The sequence below is a fragment of the Bacidia gigantensis genome (genome assembly GCF_019456465.1).
Source record: "Bacidia gigantensis strain McMullin 20006 chromosome Unknown contig_278, whole genome shotgun sequence".
NCBI classification, from domain to species: Eukaryota; Fungi; Ascomycota; class Lecanoromycetes; order Lecanorales; family Ramalinaceae; genus Bacidia; species Bacidia gigantensis.
This window is the reverse complement of record NW_025408606.1, coordinates 1,530,106-1,556,623: the sequence shown is the minus strand read 5'-3', so window position 1 is coordinate 1,556,623 and position 26,518 is coordinate 1,530,106. Positions and strand designations below refer to the sequence as shown.

Sequence of the window (26,518 nt, the reverse complement as noted above, 5' to 3'; positions counted from 1 at the left end):
AGATGGAGGATGAAGAAGGGTGGAAAGGTAGATGAATCCATTTTATTCGTGCGGGAAATGGCCAAGGGTGGCGCTCTAGCTCCAGCCACTGCCTTGACAGCGTTATATATATATAAGACCAAGTCTTCCAGTAAGCAAGCATGTACACATTACGCTGCATTAACATTGGGCGACCTCGATGCCCACCAGAAATCGATCCCCTCCATGAAGAGCACCCAGGCACCATTTGGCTTGCCGCCCTGTCTTACGATAATCGGATCCCTTTCAACGATCAAGGTAGCTTTCTTAATCCTTGGCACTACTCGCGTGAAGATGAGATAATAGGTGTAGCCCATGAGGAGAGTGCTTAGACCAACGGTTGGGATAACGTAGGAGGGTATGTGAGTTTTAGAGTATGAGTAAACGGAGCCGTCGGATGGGGTCAAGAAGAGCGTGATAATTAGGTAGCCGCAGATGGTACTGTTAGTTGAATGTATATGTGAGCATAGAAGCTTGGAGATGGGAAGGAAGAAAAGGCATGGGAACTAACGCGTAGTAAACCGCTGCAGCAGGACTAGCCCACGACGTCCAATCAGATGTCTCTTTCCACTCATCCTGCATTTTCTTGAAGTCTCGGAAGCTGCACCAGTGTAGGAGTATGATACCTGTAGAGACGCCAAGTCCGACCATTAAGACGAGTACGTATGAGTAAAGCTCGATTAATAGGGGATATGCGACGCTAGGCGGTTTCGAGGAGGTTGCGCCAACCAAGAACACGGCGAAGATCCAGTGGAGAAGCAAGGCGGCTGCAGGAGACTCCTCTGGGTATTCTTTGGTGTCGCTCTTGGAAAGCCAGGAATGTAACCTGGCGTAAGGCGTTACGGTGCTTCTGGCAAAGAATGATGAGAATGGCAGGATTCCTTCTTTAGCGATTTCTTGTTTGACTGTTGGCAAAGGGAGAGAATGTCAGCGGTACAATTTTGGACGATCCGATGAGAACCATTACCTCTGGAGGCAGTGAACGTCATGACAACGATGTTGCCTAGGACCGATAGAGCAATCATGCCAGACATGACTCTTGGAGCGATTTCATTTCCAAAAGCCTCCTGAAAGAGTATGATGGCCATATCTCTGGTGTCATTGACTACATCGCCCTTCTTGATGGCGCAAAGCTGGACGACTTGTCAATTAGAGGCCTTGCAATTCAGGAATTACTTACATATGCGACATTTGCCAGAAAGAACAATACCCCTACGAATACAGTTGTGGAGATGGTCGTGATCGCAAATTTCTTTTTGGGCATAGCGACTTCGCTCAACATCTTTCGGCGCGCACGGTCAGTACTGCAAAGACGATCGAAGTCTTTTGGCAGGACCAGGACTCACATAGAACGGTTGTTTGAATCCACTAAACGAATAGCAAATGAGAAGTATGGCAGCTGAGTAGTCGCTGACATTGCCCCTGGCACTGTCGAACGAAGTCCCACCAAAATTTTCCTTTCTTGCGGCCTTCCCATCCAGACTTCCGCCCAGTGAAGCTCCTCCACCAGCAGCAAATCCAATGATGATGACTGCGACAAGCATCAAGACTTTTATGCCTGCTAGAACATTGTTTATGACAATGCCCGCTTGACGCCAAGAGCCGTGGAGAATGCAAGCCAGACTTAGCACTACAACTGCTAGTGCTCGAATTGCTGCATTGTGATCTGGTAGGCCAGCAGCTCTCATTATATACATGCCACAAGCAATGGCATTTCCTGCAAGGTTGCCAAGAATGACGAAAGAGAAGCCATACAAGCACGTCGTCCGAAATTGCGGGTGCTCGTAGACAAACTCAAGCTACGTATTTGATTAGCATGCTACCGCCTAAAGTTCAAAAGATGCATACATAGTTCTTCTCGCCTCCATTTCGAGGCACGCCCTTTCGCGGTCCATCTTTCCCCTCTCCATCCGAGCAGAGTTCGGGGGAAATCTTGGAGGGCTCGTATTTAGGAACATTGAGCCCAAACTCGAGCCAGATGAGCACGCCGCAAACCCCGAAGATGGCACCAATGACCCAAAGCACAAGCGAAACGCCAGTACTGTTTGTTGCTCTCAACACGAGAGCTGGACTCACGTAAATGCCGGCCCCTGAATAAAGTTTAAGTGTCAATTTGCGAGTGTATTAAGAGCACTTCTCACCAATCGTGCGATTCAAAATGAGGCAGACTACGGTAGTGATACCGAGCTTTTGAGCATCTCCGGGCACTCGAACAGCAATCTTGGAGGATCCTGAAGCCGCGAGTCTGGCTTCATACTCTTCGACGCGCTGTTGATCGGCCGCAGTAAGAGGCATTATTTTTGACAAGAGGAAAAAGCGTGACGAGAAGGAAACGAAATGTAGAGAGGACAATGAAGCAAGAAGGGGGACCCGAGGAAGTCATCATCTCTGACTCTTCTACTTTAGTCGTGAGGCTGAAAAAACTCTTGGGCATTCACAAGGCGCTGCAGCGAGCAGTCTGGCCGACTTGGCTGAGGCTGATTCGGTACGTATCCGTCCATAGCAAGTCCACAATAGGAAGGCCCATCGCTAGAGTTCGGACGATATGGTGGGAGGCGTCAACTAGTTGGCGCTGTGCATGTTGTCACATCAGGTGATGGCCGACTAGGGCCTAAAGTCTGGGCTCTTTGGGGGCCGGCGATTGCGCGTCGAGTCACCGAAGAGCGAGAAGGCTAGAGGAGGCGAAGCAGAAGAAGTGAGCAAAGTGATCATGACGGCTGTCCGGCAAGTAGACTGCAGCTGGAGGTCGACATTGGTCCGTGCAATATGCATGAGGAGGTCCACGAGGCTGAGAGTAATGACATGGAGGGTGGAGGAGCTTTCGCACCTTTCCCCCAGTACATTTTGATGCCATCTCATTCTATTAACCTCACACTCGTGACTGTCAACAGCTAGTCGATAGAAGCATGTCCTTTGGATTCTCAATCGGCGACATCAGAGTTATCTGCCAGACAATCATTTGGTTCCATGATAAGTGTTTTACGAAAGCACAAGGAGCTCGTAAGTCGCCGCTTACTAATCCAGCCCACTTGATCCATCGGGTTCATTCAACTGACTGAAGACAAAACCAGACGTCCAATACTCAAGATTTGGCAGAGAGATTCAATCGCTTGCCAAGAACCTCCGTGACCTAGTCGATGTCGCTGAACATGCGGCGGAACAGCGACCTCGTCGCCCGTGGGGCAACCACAGCGACGACTGCCGGGAAGCCCTCAAGCCTTTGCTAGAAGCTGCTGGCGACTTCCAAGCAACTATCAAGGACTGTCAGAAGCTCTTGGACGATCATAATAGATTCCAACGAGATGCCGCTGGCTTTATTGACAACGTGCAGTGGCACATGGGCACTCAAAGAGATGTGGACATACTACGAGAACGGGTCGAATTTCACTCGACGAAAATCCTTGTCCTTACCAAACCCTTCGAGCTCCATCTTCTTCTAGAGATCCGTCATGAATTGCAAGAGGTCAGACTCGATCTGCGGGAGATACGAGGACTACTTATTACCGTCCTTGCAAATGGGAAGCTTCCGGATACTGTGAATTTGGAGGTCTCTCTTCCACAGATACCGGTTGAGATAGAGGAGCGCTTTCACAAGGCCTCAAAGATGGATAGTCAAGGTTCACCTGTTAAGGATAACAACATGCCGCTTGTGGAGGGGTTCGATGCTCTCGTCTACCAGTTTGCAAGGAGTACTGTCGAATTCAACCCGGTGTACAACAATACCCCTGACGAAGAGCAATTTGTCAACCTATTGAAGAGCAAATGGATCATGGAAAGACTCGAGAAAAGCTTGTATCTGGAGCTAGAAGGAAGAGATTCTTTCTGGGCAAGCTATCTGCGCGAGTTGAAGACCAATATTATTCAAGAATACGGACGCTTTCACACTCGGAAACTCAGAGCGCCACCTCAAGACGCCATTGTTTTGCTCCCTGATCAGTGCTTCACAATCTGGGCCAAGCAGGCTCCACCATTGCGACCTCCAGATCTGGCAGAGAAAAGACATGAAGAGGAGCTCCTGTTAGAATTGAACCTCCCAGAATCAGCCGGCTCCTACACCACAGCGCTTACCGTTTTCAAGAGAAGCGCAATCGAATTTCGTTTCGTAACGAGCACTAAGCACTCGATGAATCCGGGAGACTATCAAAAAGAGGTCATAATCAATACCGATGTCATAAGAGTGGTGCCGGCTTACGCCATCCCTGATGCTGGTGCAAACAACATCCTCCTCTCAAGCTCGCATGTCAAGGACCCAAGATGGCAGTACCTGAGCAGCTTCGAAGATGTGAAAGCCCTGCAGCATGTTCTCACGGGCTACCGTGTCCACCACAGCATGGAAAATGTAACGTGGTCGATCAATGGTTCATCTAGTCCTGGCAAGATTGGCAAGGGTGTATTACAGCTGTGGCAGCGACAAGTGCTTCCTGTACCAAGCGAAAACAGCCCCAGGCCCCCCATGCAAAGGGCCACATCTACAAGTAGCCCAAACTCATCCAATCTAAAAAGAGCATCTACGACGTTGTCAACGGCCACCACATTTGTTTCAGGGTGCAGTATGACGACTGTCGTCAATGGGACACAGAGCGACGCAACTGCGGTTCTAATGCCAGAAAACCCAGTCTTGGTACTCATGACTCTCCGTCACGGTATCTACACCATCATCCACTTGGAATTAGAAGCCGAAGTAGCCGTCAACCCCAAAAAGTGCGAATGCAGGAAACCTGGCTCGCAGTGTCAGGTCGCAGTCCTGAAATCTACAAATAAGCACATGCAAATCAGACGGCACTCTACTCAAGGCACGTCGGAAAGTGACTTGGACAATTGGGACCTTGCCCGCTTCCGCATGCCTCGACATCCACTATTCAAGAAGGTGGAGGTGGTTCCCAAGTCCGAGCATCTATGGCTCGAATTTCCAAGCGCTGACGGTAAGTGGCGAGGAGTCTTCAAAAATCATGGACCAATTCTAATAAATATCTTTCATAGATAAAGAGGAATTCCGTCAAGAATTGAGAGAACTAGAGATAGTGCGACGAATGGATCTCGACACGTACTTCACCTTCCTGCAGGTGAAGAAGCGGCAGGATTCGAAGCCTGGAAAGAAGCGAGGCCGCTGAATGTCTGCCACGAGCCCAAGGATACAGACCACTCACGCTACAGACTCACAAAGCCTGGAATGCTGGCTCAATTATTGTCCTTCAGATGTAATTACAGCATCAGACTCAGGAAGCACTTCAACCCCCATTACCGCAATCCCCAGAGTGGTTCTAGCTTGAGGTACGCCAGCAGCATACAGATCATCAGACCATGACCAGAGATTAGAGCGCTTCCTTACTACCATCTCAGCTGGGGGTGCAACGCTAAGGAGACCCATCCATGCAAGGAAGCCCATATTTACGTCCTCAATCTACGCCTGCGGATTATGTTGACGGCTGAAATAACCCCATCGAATAAACTCGAAAGAAGTGCGACATTGATCTACCTTATTTCAACACACCAGTCAGAGGGAAGAACGCACCCAGGCTCCTACTGTAAAGCTCTACAAAGCAAAGAGCCCTTATCTGAGCCTCAGAACCTGACAGCCGCGCCATCTGCTTGGTCGCCAACAACACCTGCGCCGTTCCAGCCAGAAGCACATACTCCCACTCTCACGCGCTTCTCCGATACCGCAGTACCCAAGCCTAACTCTCAGCCATTCTAACCAGCCGTGAAGATCCACTCCTGAGAGGAAAACCGAGCTGAACCCTTTGGTGTGATATCGGCAGATATAGCCACGACGCTGATCTAACAACCCTACCACCTCCCGCCTAATGACTTACACCGCTACAGATCTTGTGCCCAAATCATGGGTACCAAACCCCTAAGATCGATTTGCGCATCTATGTACCGAGCCAATCGCGCTATTCCCGCGATTCTGACCCAAAGCCTCTGACTTAGAACACCTTACCCTTGCACCAGTGCCTAGACAAAGGTATACATGCACGTGGAGACCAGAGGCCCAGGTACCTTAGAATTGAAGAGTAAAACAAGCCAACATAGAATAAGGAGAATATAAAACGGACAAGCTAGGCTACCCAGCCCCAGCTCAGAACTATAAACCGAAAATACATTGATTTTGTATCCCACTCTGTATCCTTATTGCATTTGCACAGCATTGCATCGCACAGCATATACACACCCCCATCCATCCATCTATGCGTCCGCGCATCAGCTCAGCTCAGCTCGTCTGAAAGCTGCCTGCCCTGGGGGTATCATCAACGACAATCAATCATCCATAACCATCGAACAACATCAAGCTGATATAAGAATCAAATCGACACAATCTTGTCCTTGCCTTCCCCGCCCCTTTCCCTTTTCCCCATCCTCTTCCCCAACCCAACTTTTTGCACCTCCAAAAACCACCCCACCCCCATCAATCACCTCCTCCCCTTCCCCGCCAACGCACTCTTCCTCCTCGGACTCTTCCTCGGCGTCCCCCCTTTCCTCCTCTTCCCCCCATCCTAGCATCAACATCAACATTCCAGTCCGCGAGGAAATTCCCCGCTTCCTCCACCGCAGCATCCAGCTCTAATTCCCGTTCCGTCTTTTGCACATCCTCGGGTGTGAGCTGTAAATGAAACCCACCCCCCACCCCCACCCCCACCACCGTCTTGGTTATTGATAGTGGTCGGGGTCAAGAAATCAGCGTTCAGGCTGCCATTGGTGTGTGGTGTGCCCCAATCCCCATCCCCAAGTCCATCTACTTCTCCCTCTTCATCGACGACGACAGAAGGGGCCGTCGAGGTAGGCGTGACGCCATTTCCCAGCACACCACCTGCTCTTACACCACCAGAAGCGATGCCAGCGAAGGGCTTGCTGAAGTCCAGTGAAGGTAGCGTTCCATATGTCTCCCCCTCCCCGTCTCCGTGAGCCCCGAGTATCTGTCCCTCCGGATACTGCCCATCCATCAAGCCTCTCTCCGTCAGCGTGCCGTCTGGATTTATCGAGAAAGACGTCAGTTCCGAGAGGGTGCTTTTGGGGGTACGCTCTGGATGAGCGTGAGATTGGACTGAGGACTTTTGGCGAGATAGAAATGGTGGTGGTGCTGGTGGCGGCGAGGAATCGAGAGCGGTTTTCCGCCGTTTAGTCGAGGGGGTTGGAGGGGCTTTTTGCTTGCCTTTTTGGGATTTTGGAGGAGATCTTGGAGGGGATTTTGAGGGGGAGGTTGAGGGGTGAGCTTGGGATAGGGATGGCGTTGGGGTCGGGGAGGGGGAGGTTGACATGTTGGGGGAGTAAGTTGGTAAGGTCGTCTGTCCTGCTTGTGAATTCGCGAAGTGGGCGGCGGCGGGCTTGCTTGGTGAAATCTGGGAAGCAGTTCGGTCACGTAGCATAGGCGAACGTTTTTTTATTGTTGTGATGGTGAAGGGCGACATTTGGTCTAGCATGGCTTGTGTGCTAATTGGCTCCACTGCAGGAGTCTTCTTAGTGGAGAGCTCCTCGTTTCGAAGCCTATCAGATACGGCTGATCTGCGTGCCTTATTTGGTGATGGTGTGTCCATATCAGCGACAACATCATTGAATCTTTGCATGGCTTTATTGACTGCAGCTTGAGTTGCCAAATTCACATAGGAGTCTTCTTCTACACTCTCGACACATGTTGGCTGCTCGTCAGTCTCGAGAAGGTTGGTGGAAGTGGAAACCAAGGGGACACGCGCTGGTGGTAGATCTTGGACTTGAGCTTCCGGGAGAACAGTAGTCGATTCCTTCGACTGATCGCCATTCGATAGCATTTTCTGTGAGGACCGGGAGGTCTTAGCAGAGGTCTTGTTGGATCTTGTATCATTTTTGATAAGCGTTTGAGCCAGCTCAGGGGCATCAACACTTTGGACTGGACTCTCTGGCCCACTGCCGGAGCGATTCGGTCTTGCATCCGAAGACCGATGGGAAGATCGTAATTTTGGCCCACCGTTGGGTGTAAATGTTAGCCTACGAGCACCAGAGTTTGCTTTAGACTTCTTCCGCTTGTTGTTGGGCTTCTCCTGAGGAGCAATCTCTGGCTCGGTCTGTTTCTCTTCTTTTTGCACTTCTTGCTCTGGAGGGTGACTTTCGGAATTTGTGGCACGAGATGATATGCCAATTGGTTCGGGAGGATTCATTGGTATAGCGTGTGGATATTCCTCCGTCGCTATCTTCGTGGGTACTTGGTACTCGTAATGCATCTCTTCGAGTAAAGGTGGATTTGCTTTGCTCGGTAGGAGCGCAGGATCTATGTTGCGTAATCTTTTGTCCTTCCGGCGTGGAGTACTTCTGGCTTCGTCCTTGCTCTTAGTATCATCCTCTCCGATGAGCTCAGCGATCTTTCGTGCAATGTCATTTTTCGCCTCAGCGGCTTTCTGACGTTCCCCTCGCCATTTGCGCTTCCCTTTTGCTGCTCGCTCAGGCTCTTGCCTCTTCCTGTGCTGCTTTTCTTGACTCGACGATAGCACGCTACGCTTCGACAAATCAGCCTCTCTCTCAGACTCTTCCGCGGCTTCTTTTTCGAATCCTGCTCTTCTTTTCCTTGTTTTGGGCGGATGAGTGTCTTCTCGGTCGGCTTTACGTGACTTTCGAGTATTGCGAAGGTGGTTGTTGACGTCATCTCTAGCCTCTGGCTTTTCATGTGCAGTCTCAAACGAAGACGTATCCTCTCTCTGTCTTTCAATATCCCTGAAAGCGAAAGGCGAGGATAACTGCCTTCTTGGAGCTGGTGTGGGCGTAGGTGATTGTTGCCCAGATAAATATCTCCTAGAATATTTACTAGTAACATCCTTCTTCAACCAATCTCTTTCTTTCCCTCGTGGCAAGTCTCGCACTCGGGAGGGCCCTGGTGATGAGACGGGATGGATTGGTAGCTGATGGCGGAATGTCCTGCACTTTGGGGTGTCAGATATCATCGGGGGCATGATAATATCTATGTCGGTGTATTGACTCGTAGTATCCACTGAATCTCTTGGTGGTACTCTTCTGAGTGGAGAAGACGCGGGGGGTTTGATCGCATTGCAGCTGAAGCTCTTTCGACGCGGTCTACATTGACTGTCTTGCCTTCCGACCTCTTCTTCGCCCATGGATTTTCCCAGCTGTTGTCAAATGGACCATTCAATCCTGCTGTCATCATGAAAGGCGCATGCCCTGCAAGATATTCCTCGCCCCTCTGAACGACTCTCCGCCTCTTCATTGCCCTTTCTTGCTCGGAAAGCTCTTCGTCTGACCCTGGACAAAGAATGTCTTCTGGATAGTATGCAGCAGACTCAAAACGTAGAGCTGAATTCGTTGGGAGTGGTGAGGCTGATCGCCACATAGTAGCTCCTAAATAGCTATGTAAGGAGGCTGGGGAGATCGAGTTTTTGCTGAGGTTGAGCTTTGTCCGTGCTCCTCTATCTTATTACTGTCATAACACAGCATTCCTACCATAGACCTGCTCGGCGGATCTTGGTTCATCCTGGACAGAGGACGCCGATGCAGTTCCTGTGTAGGCAACGGGCGTCATGGTCGACTAGGTGATCCAGTGTCCTAGCCCTATGAGAGCTAGCGCGACTGCCTTTTCGCGTCGCGTCCATATATTGCCTAAAATGGACGAAATTAATTTATTGGGAAGATAGAACTCCGAAAGATTCGTTCGTTGCATGTGATCACGATATTGAGCATTAAATCGTTCATCATTATCATTATTCACAACGCCATATCTATCAGCTTTTTTCATCTCCTTCATTACCATCCAATATGGGGTGCTTAATAGCGTCATTTATTGAGAAGCATTGCCACTCACCAACCATTCAGGCCTCCCATTCATCTCCGCATCTCAGATCCGTCTAGATCCGACTTCACTACCTCGCCACTCGTGTCTCTGTCCTACTTCAATCGTGCTCATAATTATGCTTGCGTTCCAACTTCTCCCATTTGCTTTGCAGATACTTCACATCCTCCTTCAACTTCGTATCCAACGGCCGTTTCGCATACTCCATCTTGCTCTCCTCCAGATCTTGTTGCAATTCGTTCCGTTTCTTAACGGCTTTGGCCAGCTGTTCAAATTCCCTCTCTTCACAAGCCTTCTTGAAGATCTGTTTCATGCGTGGCGAATACAGCTTGCAGGTTGTACCACCTACAATCTCTTTTGCCTCCTGTGTGATTCGGAGTACGAAGTGGCGTGAGTCCCGACGCGCGAGTTTTGCCAGCGGGCGCACATCTTTGTAATAACACTCCTCGCAGATGGTCAAGCCTGGGATCTCAGGGTGAGTGTGCATATCCTGGCCATAATAGACGGCACTACCCTTGCACGGACTGATCACAGTCTGCCACTTGACTTCCCAGATGAAGTCAGAGGTACTTGGTATCCTCCTGGTTTTTTCTTCCTCGTCTGCCATGGAGACGAGGAAGTTCAGGTACTTGCCAAAGCGCACGACGTCAGACCTCAGGCTGCAGCCGCGCTGCTCCTGCTTGATGTCCTTGGACCGATGAAAGATATCCAGACGGGGGTAAATGGCCTCTAGGCTGTACACGCAATTGGAGCACACCTGAAAATCTTGGAAATCGCGATTGGTCTCGCTGTCTCGCAGGTGGTACCAGGCGTGATCGACCACAAGCCGGTGTTCCGGGCAAGGAGGTTCTTCCTTCGTGTACTCCATGAGATATCCAAGCGTCTTGGTATCTGACTGCCGTTTGAAAATGTCAAGGCAAGCAAGACGGACCCATGGATCATTCATGTTGCAGTAGACCTTCTGGTTCCTTTTCACTTCAGGTCCTCGACGGAATGCACGCTCAAAGCCTCTGCCGAATACATTGTGACGGCATTCAGGACAAATAGTCATGGCAGTGTCCCTCTCCAGAACTAACCAGTCGTCGAAGCCGGCGACTGGTTCTGCTCGGGGACATTGGGGCAGTAGCACAGGCTGCCTTTGATCTGAAGCAGGTACTGCATGAACAGGAGCAGCGGACTGCGACCTTGTAGCTTCTCGAGCGTCACCGTAAGACCTTGACCTTGATCTGTGTCGGTGACGGCCAGCATCCGGCGCATTGGACCTGGATCGGTGGGTTGATGAGTTTGGGTCGAGGAAACTGGCTCCTCCTAAAGCTGCTGTGGCGGATGCTGGTACATAAGAGCCGGACCTATTTCTTGGGGCTGCAGCTTTCGGATCACTTAGTTCCTGATGGATGACAGGCTTGGTACTTATTGACGGTAGAGCCTTTCTCATATCTTCACGAGATGGTCGTCGCTCAGGACGAGCAGGCTCTAATGTTGCTCTTCCTTGGGAGCTACTAGAATGATAGGGTACCTGTGGGCCCCTCTCATATTTAGGATCCCGATGTTCATAAGACTCATGCCTAGATACCGTAGGCGACGATGGTCGAGCGTCAGCTTTGGCACCTCCAGTGGCCTGCTTCGCCAAGTCAGACGAATCAAAAGTGGAGACTCTTCGTTCCTTGGTCATTTGCTGCGGGGCATCATGCTCCATCGGGCGCGGAGTGAACGTCTTCGCACCCGATGTGGGAGTCGAAGGCCTAGATGAGAGTGGAGATGATATTCTCGAATTAGTTAAGTATTTGGAAAGACTCTCAGCTGTACTCGTCCTACGATGATGCCTTGGATAGCTCTCCGGAGGAGTTCTAGGTGGGGACGGACCAGGCGACCCGGTCGGTGAACCTCTTGGAGAAGGCTGAGGTGACGGTCTTGGCGAGGCAGACCGATGACTTGATTGTTGATCCTCAAGGAGGGTACTCAAATGCTGGAGGCCGGTTCCGTTGACCAGATGGTCTCTGTTCAAGAAAGTGCCTCGTGTATGTTCTGGCGACAACGGTGTTTGAGGCGGTGAGTCGCGGTTTTTCATGTTTGCGTGTCGCTCGCTATAACGCGGGGTATCAAAATACGTTGGAGGGTTGATAGGCAGAGCGTCTGCTGTCAATTGACCTGATCGAGCGCGGATCCTCGCATATTCACGGTCTGACTCGTCTGATGAGTTTTCTACATAACGAGATCGGGCAGCAGTGGCAGAAGTAGGACTGCCCAGCTGGGGCATGGCAGAAGCTCGCCGCTCCATTCCCGGGCGCTGGGGGCGACTCAGCCGACCGCTAGCGTTAGCAGATCCGCTATCCTTGCCCCCTCCGGCCTGTACATCTTTCGAACATGCATGAACTGATGGAGGCTCGAAACTTCTTCGAACTGGACTGGCTGTGGAAGTCAGGGTTCCAGGTGAGCGTTGATAATCGCCGGGTCTAGATGCGGTCCCTTGGGTTTTGCAATCTTGTTGATCATTGGGCTTGAAGGCAGGCGGGGGTTGATAAGAGTACGGAGACCGCTCTCGCTTGAGATTTGGTGGTGGACCGTCCCCTCTCGACCTACTTCGAGCCCTCTCAGTATCTACAGTCAATGTCTGTCGACTTCTGCGGCTTTTGGTCACTGGCCGCTTCACCTCTGACGGTGACTTGGGCTTCGTCTTTGTCACTTCGTCGGCCTTTGAGATTTGGGCAGTGTTCCTATCCGATCCTGAGATGTAGCTGTCTTGCCCATCACTCAACGAGCTATCAGGCGTGCCTGGCTCACTTCCGTCGGTGGAGCTCGAGTCTCCATCGACTTTGATGAGCATTGGGGTCTGGTCAAGTTTGCCCTTCATCTGAACACAATCTGGCCCGAAGCCAAGATCTTCTATGGTCGGAGAGAATGGAGGCTTGCGAGGTCGAGACTCGTTGGGAGCGTAACGTCGAGGGGCGTCCGCGCTGTACAACTTGGAGGAAGGGTTTCTAGAGGTGGATCGACTACGCTTCTCTTCTTTTCGAGGGCGTAGTGAATCCTTCTCTGGGGCAGAGGGTCTGAGAGATATCAGCAAGAGCTAGGAACATGGGTCGCGTGCATACCTGTAGTATGATTGGGATCGAACAGTGGAAGGGCGAACGTTTGCCATTGTAAGGCCCAATGGCCAGCACTGGAGGGCAAAGAAGTAATTTGCTGAGCAGGTAGACTGTCTAGTACTGTTGGATTCCTAGACAGCACCAAAAGGAATTGGAGAATAGGAATCGTGAAGTAGATGGTCCGAGGAGACACAAATCGAACGTGAGACAGCGGGAGGCTTCCAAAAGACTACAGGATGGAGCCGGTGGGTGCGGGGGATCTGCCCGCAGCATCAGCACCGTCTTGACTGCATGCTCGCACGGATGTCTTCTCAGTTGCCTTCTACTGGAGCGTAGCCATATAAGTCAATTGCGACCCCAACCTTTGCACCGACTGTGGAGCAGTGTGAAAAGTCGGTGTCGAGGATACTCTGTGCGGTGCCCGGATCGAGTTGCATGAGAGAGTACGTACACATCAATTTCTCAGGTCAAGGAGCAGATTCCAGCCGTAGATGAGTCCGCGTTGACGATCTCCCTCTCCGGGGCTTCGTTCACCTCATACCACTGGCTGGTTCCCCTTTCTCCCACCTCAACGCCAAATATAACGTGCATAAGTGGCCTGGTTACTTTCAGGCGATGGCGCAAAGATGCGGAAGATTGGCAGGAACCGGAGAATACTGCAAGCCACTGAGATGAAGGGCTAACGATGCCCTGCAGCAAGCCAATGCCCCTCGTTTCAACCGGCGTACTTCCTCAATCTTTTCTACGAACAAGTGGCATGATCTGAAGACGCATTGCGACCTGACGATGGCCACTGCGACAGAAGGCAACAGTGTGAATGATCGATGACCCTACATACACCGACGCTCCTGAGTGCGTCCGGAAACCAATCGACGAGTTCAGAACAAACGGTCCGATACAATCTTCACGGAACCTCCTCGACCATCGAGTAACCGTTTTGCTTTGAGAAGAGATGTATACAGAGGCTCGCTCTATCGCTTTCCTACATATGCACGCCCTTTCGATGCAGGTATCCGGTTAGGCTTCCAGTCCTTCCCGACCCTTCCGCGCTTCTCGTATCCAAGTGAGGAGACACCCCGCAGGAGCTGCGAGACCCGACGAGCTGGTCTAGTGGTTCTGTGACGAGACCCTACATGAAGTTCGGTAGACAAGAGTGGCGGGATGCATCTAAAAATGCGTGTGGATTGTCTGCTGTGGCGAACGATCTGCCATGTCGCCTTGGAAGGTTCCGAAGGAGCTTCATTTGACGGCTTGCACGTTCATCAGTGTACCGAGTACAGCCGGAGAATGATCTCGAAGCATTGCAGGCAGGCGATTTTCTCAACAAAAACAGAAAGCCTATGACATTGATATGAAATTGGTGAAAAGGACCATACAAGTTGGGCGCATACAACATTCGCTGCGTCCGGATCTGGAGCCTGACTATCGGCTCATGATCCGCTTGGTACTCAATACCGCCGGAATGAGCGGCGCCCATAATGCATTGTCAAAGATTTCCGTAACAGGAGAGAAAGGTTGAACAGCCTGATTGGTCTATGAAACGTATGATTGCTCGCCACCAGAGCCGGAGTCCTCTATGCTGAGCGACGGACAGTAGAGTTCCAAATGCAAATTGCCACACATGATACAAGTCCCACAAGAACTTCCAGACCGCCTGTCTCGCCCAACACGAGGTTCTTTGTCCATGACTTGGCTATCGATATGATAGCAAGTGCAAGAAGCCCACCAAAACTCTTCACTCTTAGATATTCAACAGCCCAGACAACGAGCTTCAAGAATATGGCCGTGAAATTCCACTTACGCGATGGAATCGCGTCTTTTCTCGCCATCAACTGACCATGTCACTTTCCACTGTCTCGTCTAACGTTTTGAAACTATTCTCTCTCAAATCCCCACTCACCATCCAACCTCGCCCTCTCCTCTCCCCTCCCTCCATTTTCCACTAGCCCCATCAAATATCCTCCTATTCCACACACCCAAGTTAATCCATCAGCGACCACCACCACCCCACAACACTTACCAATGCATCCACCTCCATCCACCTCCCATCCCGACCACCTTTCTAGCGACTATATCTCGCCCCTCCCCCTCCCCCTCCCCCCCCCCTCCCCCCTCCCTTTTTTCCCTTCTTAGCTTGAGGCTGGCTTTGGTCCATATGATGCGAGACCTCCTCTCTGCCTGCGCTTAGGCTGATCCTGAGGTATCATTTGGAAAGTCTGAAGTGCGTATAGCTAGCTCGCTCAGTGTAGGCAGGGGAGGGAATATGGGAAACACGGGGTGGAAGCAAGGAAGGATAGATGGACCGGATGGGATGGGATGGTGGTGGTGGTGGTGGTGCTAGTGCTGGTACTGTAAGGAGTGAAGAAGACACAGGCGAGGGTGGAAAAGGGGGTTTCGTGAAGCGAATATCCAGCACACACAGGATCGGCGAGCAAGGAAGCATTCATCTACCTTCTTAACACCCTCACTGTCCCGAAAAAAATTTCTTTAGATATCTTTCAACGAGGACTATAGAAGGTACGAACATCCAAATTTGGCCGAGCTGCCTCCTCCCTCCAAGCATCCCAACGTGCTCCTTCCTACGACCCAAACACCTTATCAAACCCGACAAGACTAAACCGATACCTAACATCATTCCCCTCCACCCTCCTAACCGCCTCCGCACACCCCTCGCCCTTCTCCCCAAGCTGCAGCGTCTGCACCATAGGCTTAATCCCCTTCTCACTCGCCATCTTCAGCATCTCCAGCAACTCCGGTCTGTTCCCAATATGGCTCGCACCCATCTTACTCCCATTCACCGTAAACATCTGCGCCATAATCGGTGGCAGGGGCTCATTCGGCAATCCCACGTGGTGGAATTCGCCATTGATACCCACCGTGCTCGTATACTGCTCGATATTGAATTTGTGCGTCATGTCGGCCGTATTGAGCAGGAAGTCGAAGGTGAAGGCCCAGGGTTCGTGCCAGTGCTCTTTGTCGGCTGTCGTGCAGATGAATTCTTTAGCGCCGAGTTTTAGCGCGTCGTCTTTTTTGGAGGGGTTGGAGGAGAGGGCATAGACTTCGGCGCCGAGGGCGGAGGCCCAGAGGAGCGCGAAGTGGCCTAGTCCGCCGCTGTTGGAGACTCCGTTAGATTTTGGGTCGGAAACGAGGGCGAGGGGCTAGAGAAAGGGAAGGGAAAGACGGAGTGGGGGCCTTACATTCCGACTACGCCGACTTTTTTGCCAGGCCCGACTTTCGCGCGGACGAGAGGCGACCAGACGGTTAGGCCTGCGCACATCATTGGGCCGGCGTCGGCGGTGGAGATGTTGTCCGGGATCTTGAAGGTGAAGTACTCGTGCGCGCGGATGTGGGAGGCGTAGCCGCCTTGAGAGATTGTGCCATCTTTGTATTTTGCTCCGTACGTGTCTATGAAGATAGCGAGTCAATATCAGTCTATAATTCGTCGATTTGCATGGAAAGCTGGGTCTCTTACCGACTTTGTTGGGGCAATAGTTCTCCTGTCCCATCTTGCAGATCCTGCATTCCAGGCAAGCCTGGATCTGCGCGCCTACGCCAACCCTGTCACCGACTTTACATGTTGTTACATCGTCGCCGACCTTAATGGCCTTGCCAATGACTTCGTGGCCGACGCAGATTGGGAGTGGGCATTCGCCCCAGCCGCCATTTATGGTATGGACGTCGGAACCGCATACTCCGCAAGCGTCAATCTTGATATCAACGTCGTGGGATTCAAATGGTTTCGGCTTGAACTGTTGGACCAAAATGGTGAATTGGGTGATCTGCCCCGTAAGAGTGGAGAAGACATACCTCCTTGCGCTTGAAATCGGTCCAATTCTTTTGATCTTCAATCATGAAGCCTTCAAAGGTGTCTGGGTAGCCCATGGTGACGTGAATAAATCAAATTGGGAGAATTGCAGTACAATCGGGAATGCTTGTCAAGGTAGTCTTCTTTGAGCTCTTGGTTAATCTTTGATATAGAGGATATTTATTCAAAGAAGCAAGAGCGCGACAGCCCTTCTTATTGTTGGACGGTAATACATCATGACGAAGTAAGAAAGTTTCCCTGCGTCGAAATTTCCGGATGAGGTCATGTTCCGGATGAAGTCATGTACCTGACGAAGTCTCTGCTTGAACCACCACTGATCAGCCTACGCCATCTACCGAATACCTTGGTATGGCGAGGGTTCGTGGGGCGGTCTAGGCCAGCCGACTAGTTCTACCGGAATTGCCAATGCGGTAAAGCCTGAATAGTCCTCACGCGTGACGGCGTGTCCGTTGGTGAGACATATTGGAGACAGTAAACAGTGCCATTGTTTATTGGATGCGGCAAACCGCCCACGGGTGTCATCGTTGGTATGTACAGGCATATTGGTGCTCCAGGCGTTTTTGGGAAGTCGAGATTTGGTGAGAAGCTGTTGCATGGTAGACGCAACCAGAATGTTTCTCCGCTACCCCGCAATTGAGGGGCAAGGCCGCAGGAGGGCCAACAGGGCGGCTGGTGATGGAATAATTCCCGATCACGGCTTGCAATATTGGATGTTGAACTCGCAGTTGTCGTCCATGGAACGTCAGTAATAGAACAGCCAGCTGCTTGACCGCCTCATTTGCCATCCTCACCAAAGTCTGAATTTTCCTGGAGCCCGCCAAGATGATGAAAGCAGTCCGCTTCCATGGTAAAGAGGACATTCGTATTGACGAAATACCCATCCCAGTGTGTGGCAAAGGCCAAGTCAAGGTAAAGAGCATACGAAATGGGCCTTCAACCTCGAGTATAGGTTGCTGATTCTATGGTTCGTAGGTGAAACCAGCCTTCGCCGGGATTTGTGGCTCCGGTACTATCATTTCCGCCCATATAGGCACCCCAACTATCCTGGAATCTCTTGCTGACATGTTCATTTTCTGCCCAGATCTTCATGAATTTCTTGGTGGCGCCTCCCTCATCCCCGTTGTACCCCACCCTATTACCAATGAGCAGGCCCCCCTGACGCTGGGCCATGAATTCTCCGGTACTATAAAGGAAGTTGGTGAGGGTGTAGATGACATCAAAGTGGGAGATCGAGTCACTGTACAGCCCATAATATACGACGGAACGTGTGCAGCGTGTAAAGAAGGGTACATCAATTGCTGTGAGAGCAACGGATTCGTGGGGCTGAGCGGGTGGGGAGGGGGCCTCAGTGAGTATTGTGTTGTCCCGAGAGCAAGCGTGTATACGGTGCCTGAGAGTATACCCTTGGACGTTGCTGGTCAGTGAAACTGTTCTCTTTTCGAGTTTGCAATAATTGAGAGCATACTTTATTGAGGCGGTTTTGGCATTAGCGCTTGTGGAACCTCTTGCGGTTGGCTGGCATGCTGTCAAAAGAAGCCCGTTCAAGAAGGGCGATGCGGCACTTGTGCTCGGCGGAGGCCCGATCGGATTGGCTGTCATTCTCGCCTTGAAGGCTAAAGGCGCAGACAATATCATTGTGTCAGAAATTGCGCCCATGAGGAAAGATTATGCGAAGCAATTCGGCGCCGATCATGTTGTGGATCCATCAAAGGAGGACATCGTAGTGCGTGTCAAGGAGATTTGTGGGGGCGTGGGCGTGAACATTGTATATGATGCTGCTGGAGTTCAACCAGCGCTCGATGCAGCTATCTTGGCTCTGAGAGCAAGGGGGACGTTTGTGAACATCGCCGTGTGGGAGAAGAAGGCCACCATCTGGCCAAGTGATTTTCTCTTCCGTAAGAATGCTTGCAAACGTTATCAAATATGCCCAAAATTGACATATCGTAGGAGAACGGACTTACATGGGTATCACAACCTATTTAGAGGGTGACTATCGAGAGGTGTTAGACGCTATTGAGTCAGGTAAGCTTTCTTTCAGGCTTGTTCACCGAGATGTAGGCTAAATTTGTGAAGGGAGCATGCAACCAGGAAGTATGATCACCAAGAAGATCAAGATGGCTGATGTGGTGGAGGAAGGTTTCAAATGCTTAATCAACGAGAAGGATAGGCAAGTGAAGGTGATGATAGATCTTAGCTCGTAAGCTTCTGTCTGAGAAAGGGCAATTTTCGTGATCGACTGGCCTGAAGGGCGAGCGAGCCTGATTCGAGTCAGCGTCAATCTCAACAGCGAGATTGGTACTCACCCATGTGTGTGAGCGTTCAGACGTAGAGGCGTATTCCTCTGATCATTGTTGAGGTCCATCAAAGTCTGAACTTCGGTCTTTGCGGGTCGTTGCTGTCTGCCCGCAACACTGAGAGAGATGCATAACCTCTCCCTCTCTGCCACTCGAGCTATTCGAAGTACGATTGTAGTGTCTCAAGCCCAACTCTTCTTTCTCGTGTTTCCTGCTCGATCAGTGACCAACTCATCTCTTCTTCCCCTTCCCCTTCCCCTTTCCTCTCTTCGTTCCTTCCTTCTCTCCCGCGCCCTGATTCTCCACGAACCTCTTCAACACCTTCTCCAGCCCCTCGTTTCGTCGAGCCAACATCATGACATCCTCTACCGCGATCGTTGATCGCCCACCGTGTCTAGCAAAGGATTGTAGGTCGTCGCTTGTGTTTTCTATGTCCGACCAAATTAAAACGCGTCAGATGGCGCCATTCTCGAGAACACGGCAGGTCGGGGAAGGATACCAATCTGCGCCCACACCAACTCTGTCAAACTCCCAATGAATTGCGGCGTCGCGTTCACGCCTAGCTTGAGGGTTTCCTCGTCGACGATCTTGCCTATGGAGAACCAGAGGGCGGATTTGAGGCGCTAAGGTGAATGCATTAGCGTCTTGGAGTGGGGACTGAGGTCACGATGTAAGGGGAAGGGGGACGAAAGAGAGTGGAGGGCAGGGAAAAGAAGTACCTCTTCTAGATTCCGGTCTTCATTTTGGGCGTCTGGTGAGGACATCTTATGGCGGGGGATAGTGTAGGAGAAGGAGAGTGGTTGCAGATGATTTTGCGGGTGTTGGTGGAAAGAGCGGTGGAGGGCAAATGGAGGAGGTTTACGGTCAGGCTTTTTCTATAGGCCAAGAGAGTGCTTGACACCTTCAGACTACCTCTTAAGAATTTTAAGTAATGGTACATTCATACTCCTGTCTGGTCCCAGCAGCCGATTAAGTTGTATCCCTAATTATATTCACATGTGGCCAACGCCTCGCTATGCACACCGTAGCCATTTCATATATAGCAAGCGATTTCAACGTTGCTTTTCCTTGCTGGAACTCCATTGCAGGTCATGCACTCCCTATTTACTTCTTCTGCTCATCTTGCTTCAGTGCCTTTTCGGCAAGTCTCACACACTCATCGGCGACGTCTTCTCCAATTCGCCAACTCCGAAGCAGAACACCCTTCTCTTCGAAGATTGCTCTCGCTCGCTCCCATCTCCGCATCCACAATTCTTCCTTCTTGCTCATCAGCGGATCAGATGCCCCATTACCTGGACCAGCAATACCATAGCCAGAATTTCCATTGGGCGTAGAAGAAGGATATGATGACACATTTCTTCGTGGTGGGACAGGCGGAGGTTGTCGACTTTGATTCGAGGCATTTGTCAAAGACAGCGGCTGAGAGTAAGGAGCAGCATTAGCGTTCCAAGCTGGCAAAGAGTTGTAGGCTGAGACAACAGTATTCTTCATGGCTGTACGATATGAGTACGCTTCTATTGGAGCAGGCATTCGAGGTCGAGAAGATGCATTTTGGACGCGTGACAAGGGCGAAGGGTCTGAGGGTGTGTTGGGTTGATCTGGTGCCGTGTTTGTCCGACGAGGCTTCGGGAGTGGAGGCGGAGCGGGTTTGCTACTAATTGGGGGATTTATGCTTGTCGCAGATTGGGTCGGAGAATTTGAAGCAGGCCGTAGAGCAAGAGGTTTCGCAGGTCTAGAGGGTGGCGGAGATTTGGCGGGTTTTACGGGGTGTGCAGGAGCAGTTGAAGTTGTTTTGGCTCCGGATTCCTCGTCAAAGTCAATGAGCTTGCCAGTCCGTGGCTGTTCGGTTTGGGTACTCGTTAATGTTCGAGAAATTTGGGTCGATGGTCTTGGTGGCAGAATAGGCCGCTTCTTTTCGTTCGAGGAAGTGCTTGATTTCAAGGAGACAGTGTTTGATTGTCCACCTGGAGGATGTATAGGACTTGAAGGACGAGAGGAATCGAAGAAAAGCCGTGATTCATCCGTAGTTACATCACGAATAAAGACTGCTAGGATCCTGCCAGGATTCTCGAGAAGAATGTCTGTGTAAAGCTCGAGATCCGCTTCACCACTGTCACCAACGAGTATGAACCGCCGATCTGGAAAGTCTGTCATTATCCTGTCTAACGTCGGCCTTTTCCGCTCTGCAACGGGCTCAAAAATTCCTTGCAGCATGCCTGTATACTGTTTCAGATGAAAGGATCCTTTTGGCAGACCAGCAGATGCAAAGAAACTGGTGAGGACTGGGTAGAATTGCCAAGGGGAATTGGACACATAGTGCAGCTTTACGCCCATATCAGACAAGGTGGTGTACCACTCCTTGACTCCCTCGATGGTGAGATCACTAAGCTCGCGTATGAATGCATTCCGGAATATCTCCCTGGCGCCGCTACCAATGGCTGAATGCTTGATCGTATCGTCAATATCACTGATCAAGCTCACACCCTTTGGTTCCGTGATCTGAACCTCCTCAGATGCGGATAACTTGTCCGAGGCTAATACACGCACGTGAGTGGGTATAAAGTCTAGGGCTGCCCGGAGCAGAAAGTGACCAGCGTCGTTAGTGGTAGTTGTACGCGACTTGGAATTTTTGTCATTGTAGAAAAACACAGTGAGGGGCGTGCTCATAAGCGGTATATGTAGAAATGGTCTTAACCTGACCATGAGATGGGAATTCGCAGTAGATAGCTCTTCTGGGCTCATCTCTGAAGGTTGGTTCCATGAAGATCGCTTGTCGACACTTCGTAAAGAGCTGGTAGATTTAGGCCGAGTAATCCTGGTATCGGGTGAAGATGTCCGACTTGGTGCAGAGGTGCTATGGAGACTGGACTGATCATACAATCTGTCAGGAGCCTCGCTGTAACCTCCCAGTTGTGCGATATCACCTTCTGCTTTTCCCGTCTTTTCGATTGACTGCGCTTCCTGTTCCGCAATTTCATTCTCATGTCTTGCAGCTCGTGCTTCCACTCGTGCATGATGCGGTGAAGCTGGGCTTGACTCTCGACTACCAGCTGGAGCTGGTAGCCCACTTAGCCTCCTCGCAATACCTACCATTATGCGGTTCTTCCTGTTCATTTGCCCTCTCTGCGGCGCATACACCCAACCCCTTATATCCACATCTACTATTGCATTCTCGTCTTCATATTGATCCCACTCTCTTTTCCAATATTCGGCGTCTCCAGGTCCCTGTTCATTTCGCAAATCGTCTTCAGCGCCAGGTTTCGGGCGTGGAATCCGACGGGGTTGATGACGTCTGGCATAGCTTGGAAACAATATCATCTCTTCATCACCATGGCGCACGACTGCGCCATCCGTGTATGCTCCCGGCACTGATGTATCGTATTCAGTGGTTTCGCCATCTTGACCTCCAAGCCCGTAAGACTGCTGGTATGATTGGCGGAGCTCGTTGGCCGCTTTGAGATAACCAGCCAGCTTCTTTCTCCGCGTTCCAGGCTCGCGAGTAGTTGAATACCCAGTAATGCTATCCATTTTTGACGCAATTGCTCGGACTAGAGCAGAATTTGCTGCCCCACCAGCATGCTTAGGCTTGAAGACTCTCCTGATCCCCTTCTTGCCACCAAGCCTCCACAGTATGCCTTTCCCAGCAGCTCGCCGCTGTCGTCTTCTATCTTGGTGCTTGACAATAAAGCGATATATGCGAGACTGTGCTCGAAGCTTGTAGTATGGAAGGGTTTCGTGGCGGAAGGCGGAAAGCCGAGCTCTTGCACGCTGTCGAGCGCGTGGAAACAGATACCCTAAGAAAGATGAAGTGTTATTTCGTCGAGATAGGGTTCGACCGTTAGACAAGATTGGTGGCGCCAGTTTTGGAAGTGGCAGAGGCAATAGGTGTCAGGATTCGAGCGAGATGTGGGTGCGCCCTATCAGGCAACGTGAATTACTCGTATGGCAGGAGACTGCGTCTCCAACCCAAGGCCGCTACATCACAGACAGCAAGCATCATCAGCACCACAAAAGGTTTACGTCAGAGCTGCTTGCTTAAAGAAGGTGAATGCTCGCCAGCCGATACAACGAAGGAGGAGTTCTCAGCTGCGTCACACCGAGTTTGAGCGTTTACGCATCAAAAGGTCGCCGTAAAGCAAATCCCTCCGCCTTGTCAGCCTTGTACAGCCTCACGACTCCCATCTCTGTTCCTCTATCTATGGTCGTCTCTGACTTTCTTTGAAGGTCTGATAGCGAGGCCTAGGAACACACTGGCGAATGGTACGAGCCTGGGTTTTGCAGTAAAGAGCTGCTCGGCTTCAGCGTATCGACTCACGCCATGATTCTCTCCGACCAAGAGTCAGTAGAATCTGAAGTGGTCCCCAGCGCTGTCATAGCTGAACAATGGACAGCATCTTCCTCTCAAAACCCTTTACCTTCATCATACGGGGAAAACCATTCTACGTCCATGCCTCATTGGTCTCCGCCTGCTCCGCTCCTCTCAGCTGTATGATCTCCGGACCTCATAAAGAAGCACATCAAGGCTTTGCCATCCTTGAAGAGGTGACCGAGGATACTTTCACCCGATTTGTCCGGTGGATGTACAGCAAGGACTACAAGGCTGCTGAGCATACCCTGAGCGAGGATGATTGGGATCCAGGTTCGGACACCGTTCTGAGCTCATGGTCGCAAGCGGAATCCAATCTCTCCCACACTATTGGCCCTGATGATTGGTTTGATGCCCCGCTGGGAAAGAAGAAGAAGAAAAATACGCCAGAATCTACCAGCCTGAAGCAAAGATTCGTCAGCTGGGGGACTACGCGATTCCCTGTGGAGCCCCAGACTGCGTCTGACGTTCGGCCAAATACCGTGGCTATGGAGGACTATACAGAGGTGTTCCTGTCTCATGCACAAGTCTATGTGTTTGCGGAGAAATATGACATACAGCCGCTAAAGAAGCTCGCTCTCAAGAAGCTATATGATACTCTGACATGCTTCGCATTGTTTCACAAGCGCGTAAAAGACATCTTAAGCTTGATCAAATACGTATATGCGGAAACATCGCCATCAAGCACAGGCACAGAGGACATCAGGAATATGCTAATGTTCTACGTTGCGACCGAGATGGAGACTGTAGAGTCTCATGGTGGGTTCAAAGAGCTACTGATTGAGGATCCTGACATGCTAGGCGATTTCCTCGCAACTTTGGCCAGAAATATCAGGACATATTAGTGTGTGACGTCTATCTAATGCCATACATCTTTCGGCGCTATGATTCTGGCTTCTATCAATGCCGAAGTCTAGCCAGCTGTACACTTGAAACTCACAATTTCTTGGTACGAAATTGAGAATTGCCTCGCAGCTCATACTACTTCGTATCCCGCAGAATGGCGTATGTGGTGCCTAGTCTGGTATAGGAGAGCCGCGCCGCCCTCAAAGGTCGAGATTACCCTCGAAGGAAATCCCCTTGTGCGCGTTTAGTTGTGATTTCGGGCTAGTGGTTGAAATCTGAGGAAATTGACTTCATGCCAGGTAATGGGTTACTTGCAAAAACGTCTCGCCTTCTATCTCGATATTGCACAGGCTCGATCATGTGCTATAAATTTCTGAATTCATGTCTCAAAAGACTGCCCAGGACGCTCTCATCACTACGCCGATCTTCCGTAGGTCACCGAGGAAAAAGTGTACGCAATGTTGACGTGGTAAGAACGCAGAGTCGACGTGCCGCTTGGGATACGGATGCTTGCATGAAAGACAAACATCGATGTTAGCGAAAGTGGGCTCTCAATTGGATCGACCTACCCTTACTCGTCCACTAGCGAGATTAGAAGGTTGACAACGTCCGTTCTCTTTGTTGTTGATGGCTTGCGATCATGGCCTGCACCCTGCTTCAGGATTTATGTGGGGAGTCTCACCGCTTGAGTACGGACAAGAGTCTTCTGCTTGCATCCAAAGATGTGCTGCTGCCACGTACTCAACTTCTCTGCGGACTCTTCGAGCATACATTACTCTCTTATCTCTTGCTAAGCAATCTGCAATATAGCGAATGCCATGATTATTGAGAGATCGTTGTTTTGGCCTGAGCGACGCCTCTTTCCACCAACATGTCCATTTCCTCTCCGACCAATTTATCATGCAATTGTCGCTTCTCAAATATCACAGCAACTGATCTTTCCCTCTCGACGTTCGCTTCTGAAATCGGAGCGTCATACCTCAAATGCACGACCTGCGATCACTTCATGGGCTGGATGCCTGACCCAAACCGCAAGCAAAGCATGCTAGAGCCTATCACTGTCCCCTCACTACAAGCACAAGAAGAGATCAACTCCGCCACACAACGAAAACAAAGCAGCATCTCAAGCACACAAGAAACACGAGCAGAAACCGAATCCTACGACGAAGAGGTCCCTCGCTCCCGAGCCTCACTCACCCTCCCTCCAAACGTCGACATTAGTACCCACACAGCCGCGCCCACGCACTCCATCGCCTGGACAATCACCCCCCCAACACCACCCTCTCCACCCTCCTACTCCCACCTCCAAGATCCCCACACCTATCCCGATCAATTCTCCTCTCACCACCAAATCTTAGCCCCTGGCCCCCCACCCTTCCAACCCCCAACAATCTCCCAAAGTCCAAAAAGTATAACATGGGCCTTCGACCCCCTAACCTTCCCCTCAGCTGTGGAACCCGCTCCCCTCCCCCCACCGCCTCAGCATCCCCATTTCCTAACCACCACACACCCTTACACAAGCAGTACCACAAACCTCGAATACCTCGGGGGGCAGGGGCAGGGGCAGGGGTAGGGCCAGTCCGTACACCCTCCTCCCCCCGCTTCCACGGCACGGGCCCCTCGAGACGCCAACTGCATCGCAGGGACAGGCACGGGCATCATCCATACTACTTCTCGCCCACGACAGCGGGATATCCGCTTCCTCGCCACGACACCGGTGCTGGGGAGGCAGAGGCGGGGCTGGTGTTTGAGCGACAGGTGCGACGGTATGGGCACCCATCTTCTGCTGCGGTGGAGCATGGGGACATCTTGCAGAGGGAGAGGGATGAGGAGATGGAGTTTATAAGAGGTGGAGGTGGGGATATTGACGCCGCTGCTGTTAGTGCTGGTAGTGCTGGTGGTGTTGGTGTTGGGGCTGGGGCTGGGGCTGGGGTGGGGGTCGGAGTTCTGGGTGGAACGGGTGCATCGGGCGGGTTAGGTGGTGACGGCGCAAGGACTTTCGGCGATATCACGCGTGTGGGGGTAAGAGCCAGAGGCGCGGGAGGGATGGGGAGACAGCGGCCGTTGTGTCCGTGCGGTGTGCCCGCTAGAGCTGTGGTCGTGGGGCAGATAAGGAATGCGGGGAGGGTAGGTGAGGGAAGGGTAGCTGGACACGCTGGGGATGTAGAGGTGATGGGGGGCCAGGAAAGGGTTTTTTGGGTTTGTGGGTGGGAGAGGGAAAGATGTGGGTTGTTTATGAGAGCTTGATGGCTTTGATTGTTGAAGGAGGGGGGTTGAAAGAAAGGAAGAGGCGAGGGTGACGTGATGAGAAGGGTG

The 26,518-nt window shown here is 51.3% G+C and overlaps 9 protein-coding genes across 9 annotated transcripts; 3 read left to right on the top strand and 6 right to left on the bottom strand.

The window, feature by feature from the left end:
- Positions 1 to 149: 149 nt before the first annotated feature.
- Positions 150 to 2,313, bottom strand: KY384_007942 (uncharacterized protein; the record flags this gene model as incomplete). Its single annotated transcript, XM_044816431.1, has 7 exons — positions 150 to 459; positions 530 to 923; positions 986 to 1,151; positions 1,199 to 1,300; positions 1,365 to 1,817; positions 1,867 to 2,108; positions 2,160 to 2,313. The coding sequence occupies 7 exons, from the start codon at positions 2,311 to 2,313 to the stop codon at positions 150 to 152; spliced, it is 1,821 nt and encodes a 606-aa protein (XP_044667071.1).
- Positions 2,314 to 2,924: 611 nt separating this feature from the next.
- On the top strand, positions 2,925 to 5,129 carry KY384_007941 (uncharacterized protein; the record flags this gene model as incomplete). Its single annotated transcript, XM_044816430.1, has 3 exons — positions 2,925 to 3,018; positions 3,090 to 4,940; positions 4,999 to 5,129. 3 exons carry the CDS (start codon positions 2,925 to 2,927, stop codon positions 5,127 to 5,129), a joined length of 2,076 nt encoding a protein of 691 aa, XP_044667070.1.
- Positions 5,130 to 6,579: 1,450 nt separating this feature from the next.
- Positions 6,580 to 8,933, bottom strand: KY384_007940 (uncharacterized protein; the record flags this gene model as incomplete). The annotated part of the gene is given in 2 exon segments (XM_044816429.1): positions 6,580 to 6,619; positions 6,637 to 8,933. 2 exon segments carry the CDS (start codon positions 8,931 to 8,933, stop codon positions 6,580 to 6,582), a joined length of 2,337 nt encoding a protein of 778 aa, XP_044667069.1.
- Positions 8,934 to 8,941: 8 nt separating this feature from the next.
- KY384_007939 (uncharacterized protein) lies at positions 8,942 to 9,517 on the bottom strand (the record flags this gene model as incomplete). Its single annotated transcript, XM_044816428.1, has 2 exons — positions 8,942 to 9,315; positions 9,439 to 9,517. 2 exons carry the CDS (start codon positions 9,515 to 9,517, stop codon positions 8,942 to 8,944), a joined length of 453 nt encoding a protein of 150 aa, XP_044667068.1.
- Positions 9,518 to 9,884: 367 nt separating this feature from the next.
- KY384_007938 (uncharacterized protein) lies at positions 9,885 to 12,923 on the bottom strand (the record flags this gene model as incomplete). The annotated part of the gene is made up of 2 exons (XM_044816427.1): positions 9,885 to 12,831; positions 12,877 to 12,923. The coding sequence occupies 2 exons, from the start codon at positions 12,921 to 12,923 to the stop codon at positions 9,885 to 9,887; spliced, it is 2,994 nt and encodes a 997-aa protein (XP_044667067.1).
- A 2,526-nt stretch (positions 12,924 to 15,449) lies between these two features.
- Positions 15,450 to 16,752, bottom strand: KY384_007937 (uncharacterized protein; the record flags this gene model as incomplete). Its single annotated transcript, XM_044816426.1, has 4 exons — positions 15,450 to 15,981; positions 16,068 to 16,275; positions 16,343 to 16,619; positions 16,678 to 16,752. The coding sequence occupies 4 exons, from the start codon at positions 16,750 to 16,752 to the stop codon at positions 15,450 to 15,452; spliced, it is 1,092 nt and encodes a 363-aa protein (XP_044667066.1).
- A 766-nt stretch (positions 16,753 to 17,518) lies between these two features.
- On the top strand, positions 17,519 to 18,897 carry KY384_007936 (uncharacterized protein; the record flags this gene model as incomplete). Its single annotated transcript, XM_044816425.1, has 5 exons — positions 17,519 to 17,605; positions 17,669 to 18,113; positions 18,157 to 18,576; positions 18,644 to 18,718; positions 18,770 to 18,897. 5 exons carry the CDS (start codon positions 17,519 to 17,521, stop codon positions 18,895 to 18,897), a joined length of 1,155 nt encoding a protein of 384 aa, XP_044667065.1.
- Positions 18,898 to 20,094: 1,197 nt separating this feature from the next.
- Positions 20,095 to 22,518, bottom strand: KY384_007935 (uncharacterized protein; the record flags this gene model as incomplete). Its single annotated transcript, XM_044816424.1, has 1 exon — positions 20,095 to 22,518. One exon carries the CDS (start codon positions 22,516 to 22,518, stop codon positions 20,095 to 20,097), a length of 2,424 nt encoding a protein of 807 aa, XP_044667064.1.
- Positions 22,519 to 23,373: 855 nt separating this feature from the next.
- On the top strand, positions 23,374 to 24,201 carry KY384_007934 (uncharacterized protein; the record flags this gene model as incomplete). The annotated part of the gene is made up of 1 exon (XM_044816423.1): positions 23,374 to 24,201. The coding sequence occupies one exon, from the start codon at positions 23,374 to 23,376 to the stop codon at positions 24,199 to 24,201; it is 828 nt and encodes a 275-aa protein (XP_044667063.1).
- Between the last annotated feature and the right edge of the window lie 2,317 nt (positions 24,202 to 26,518).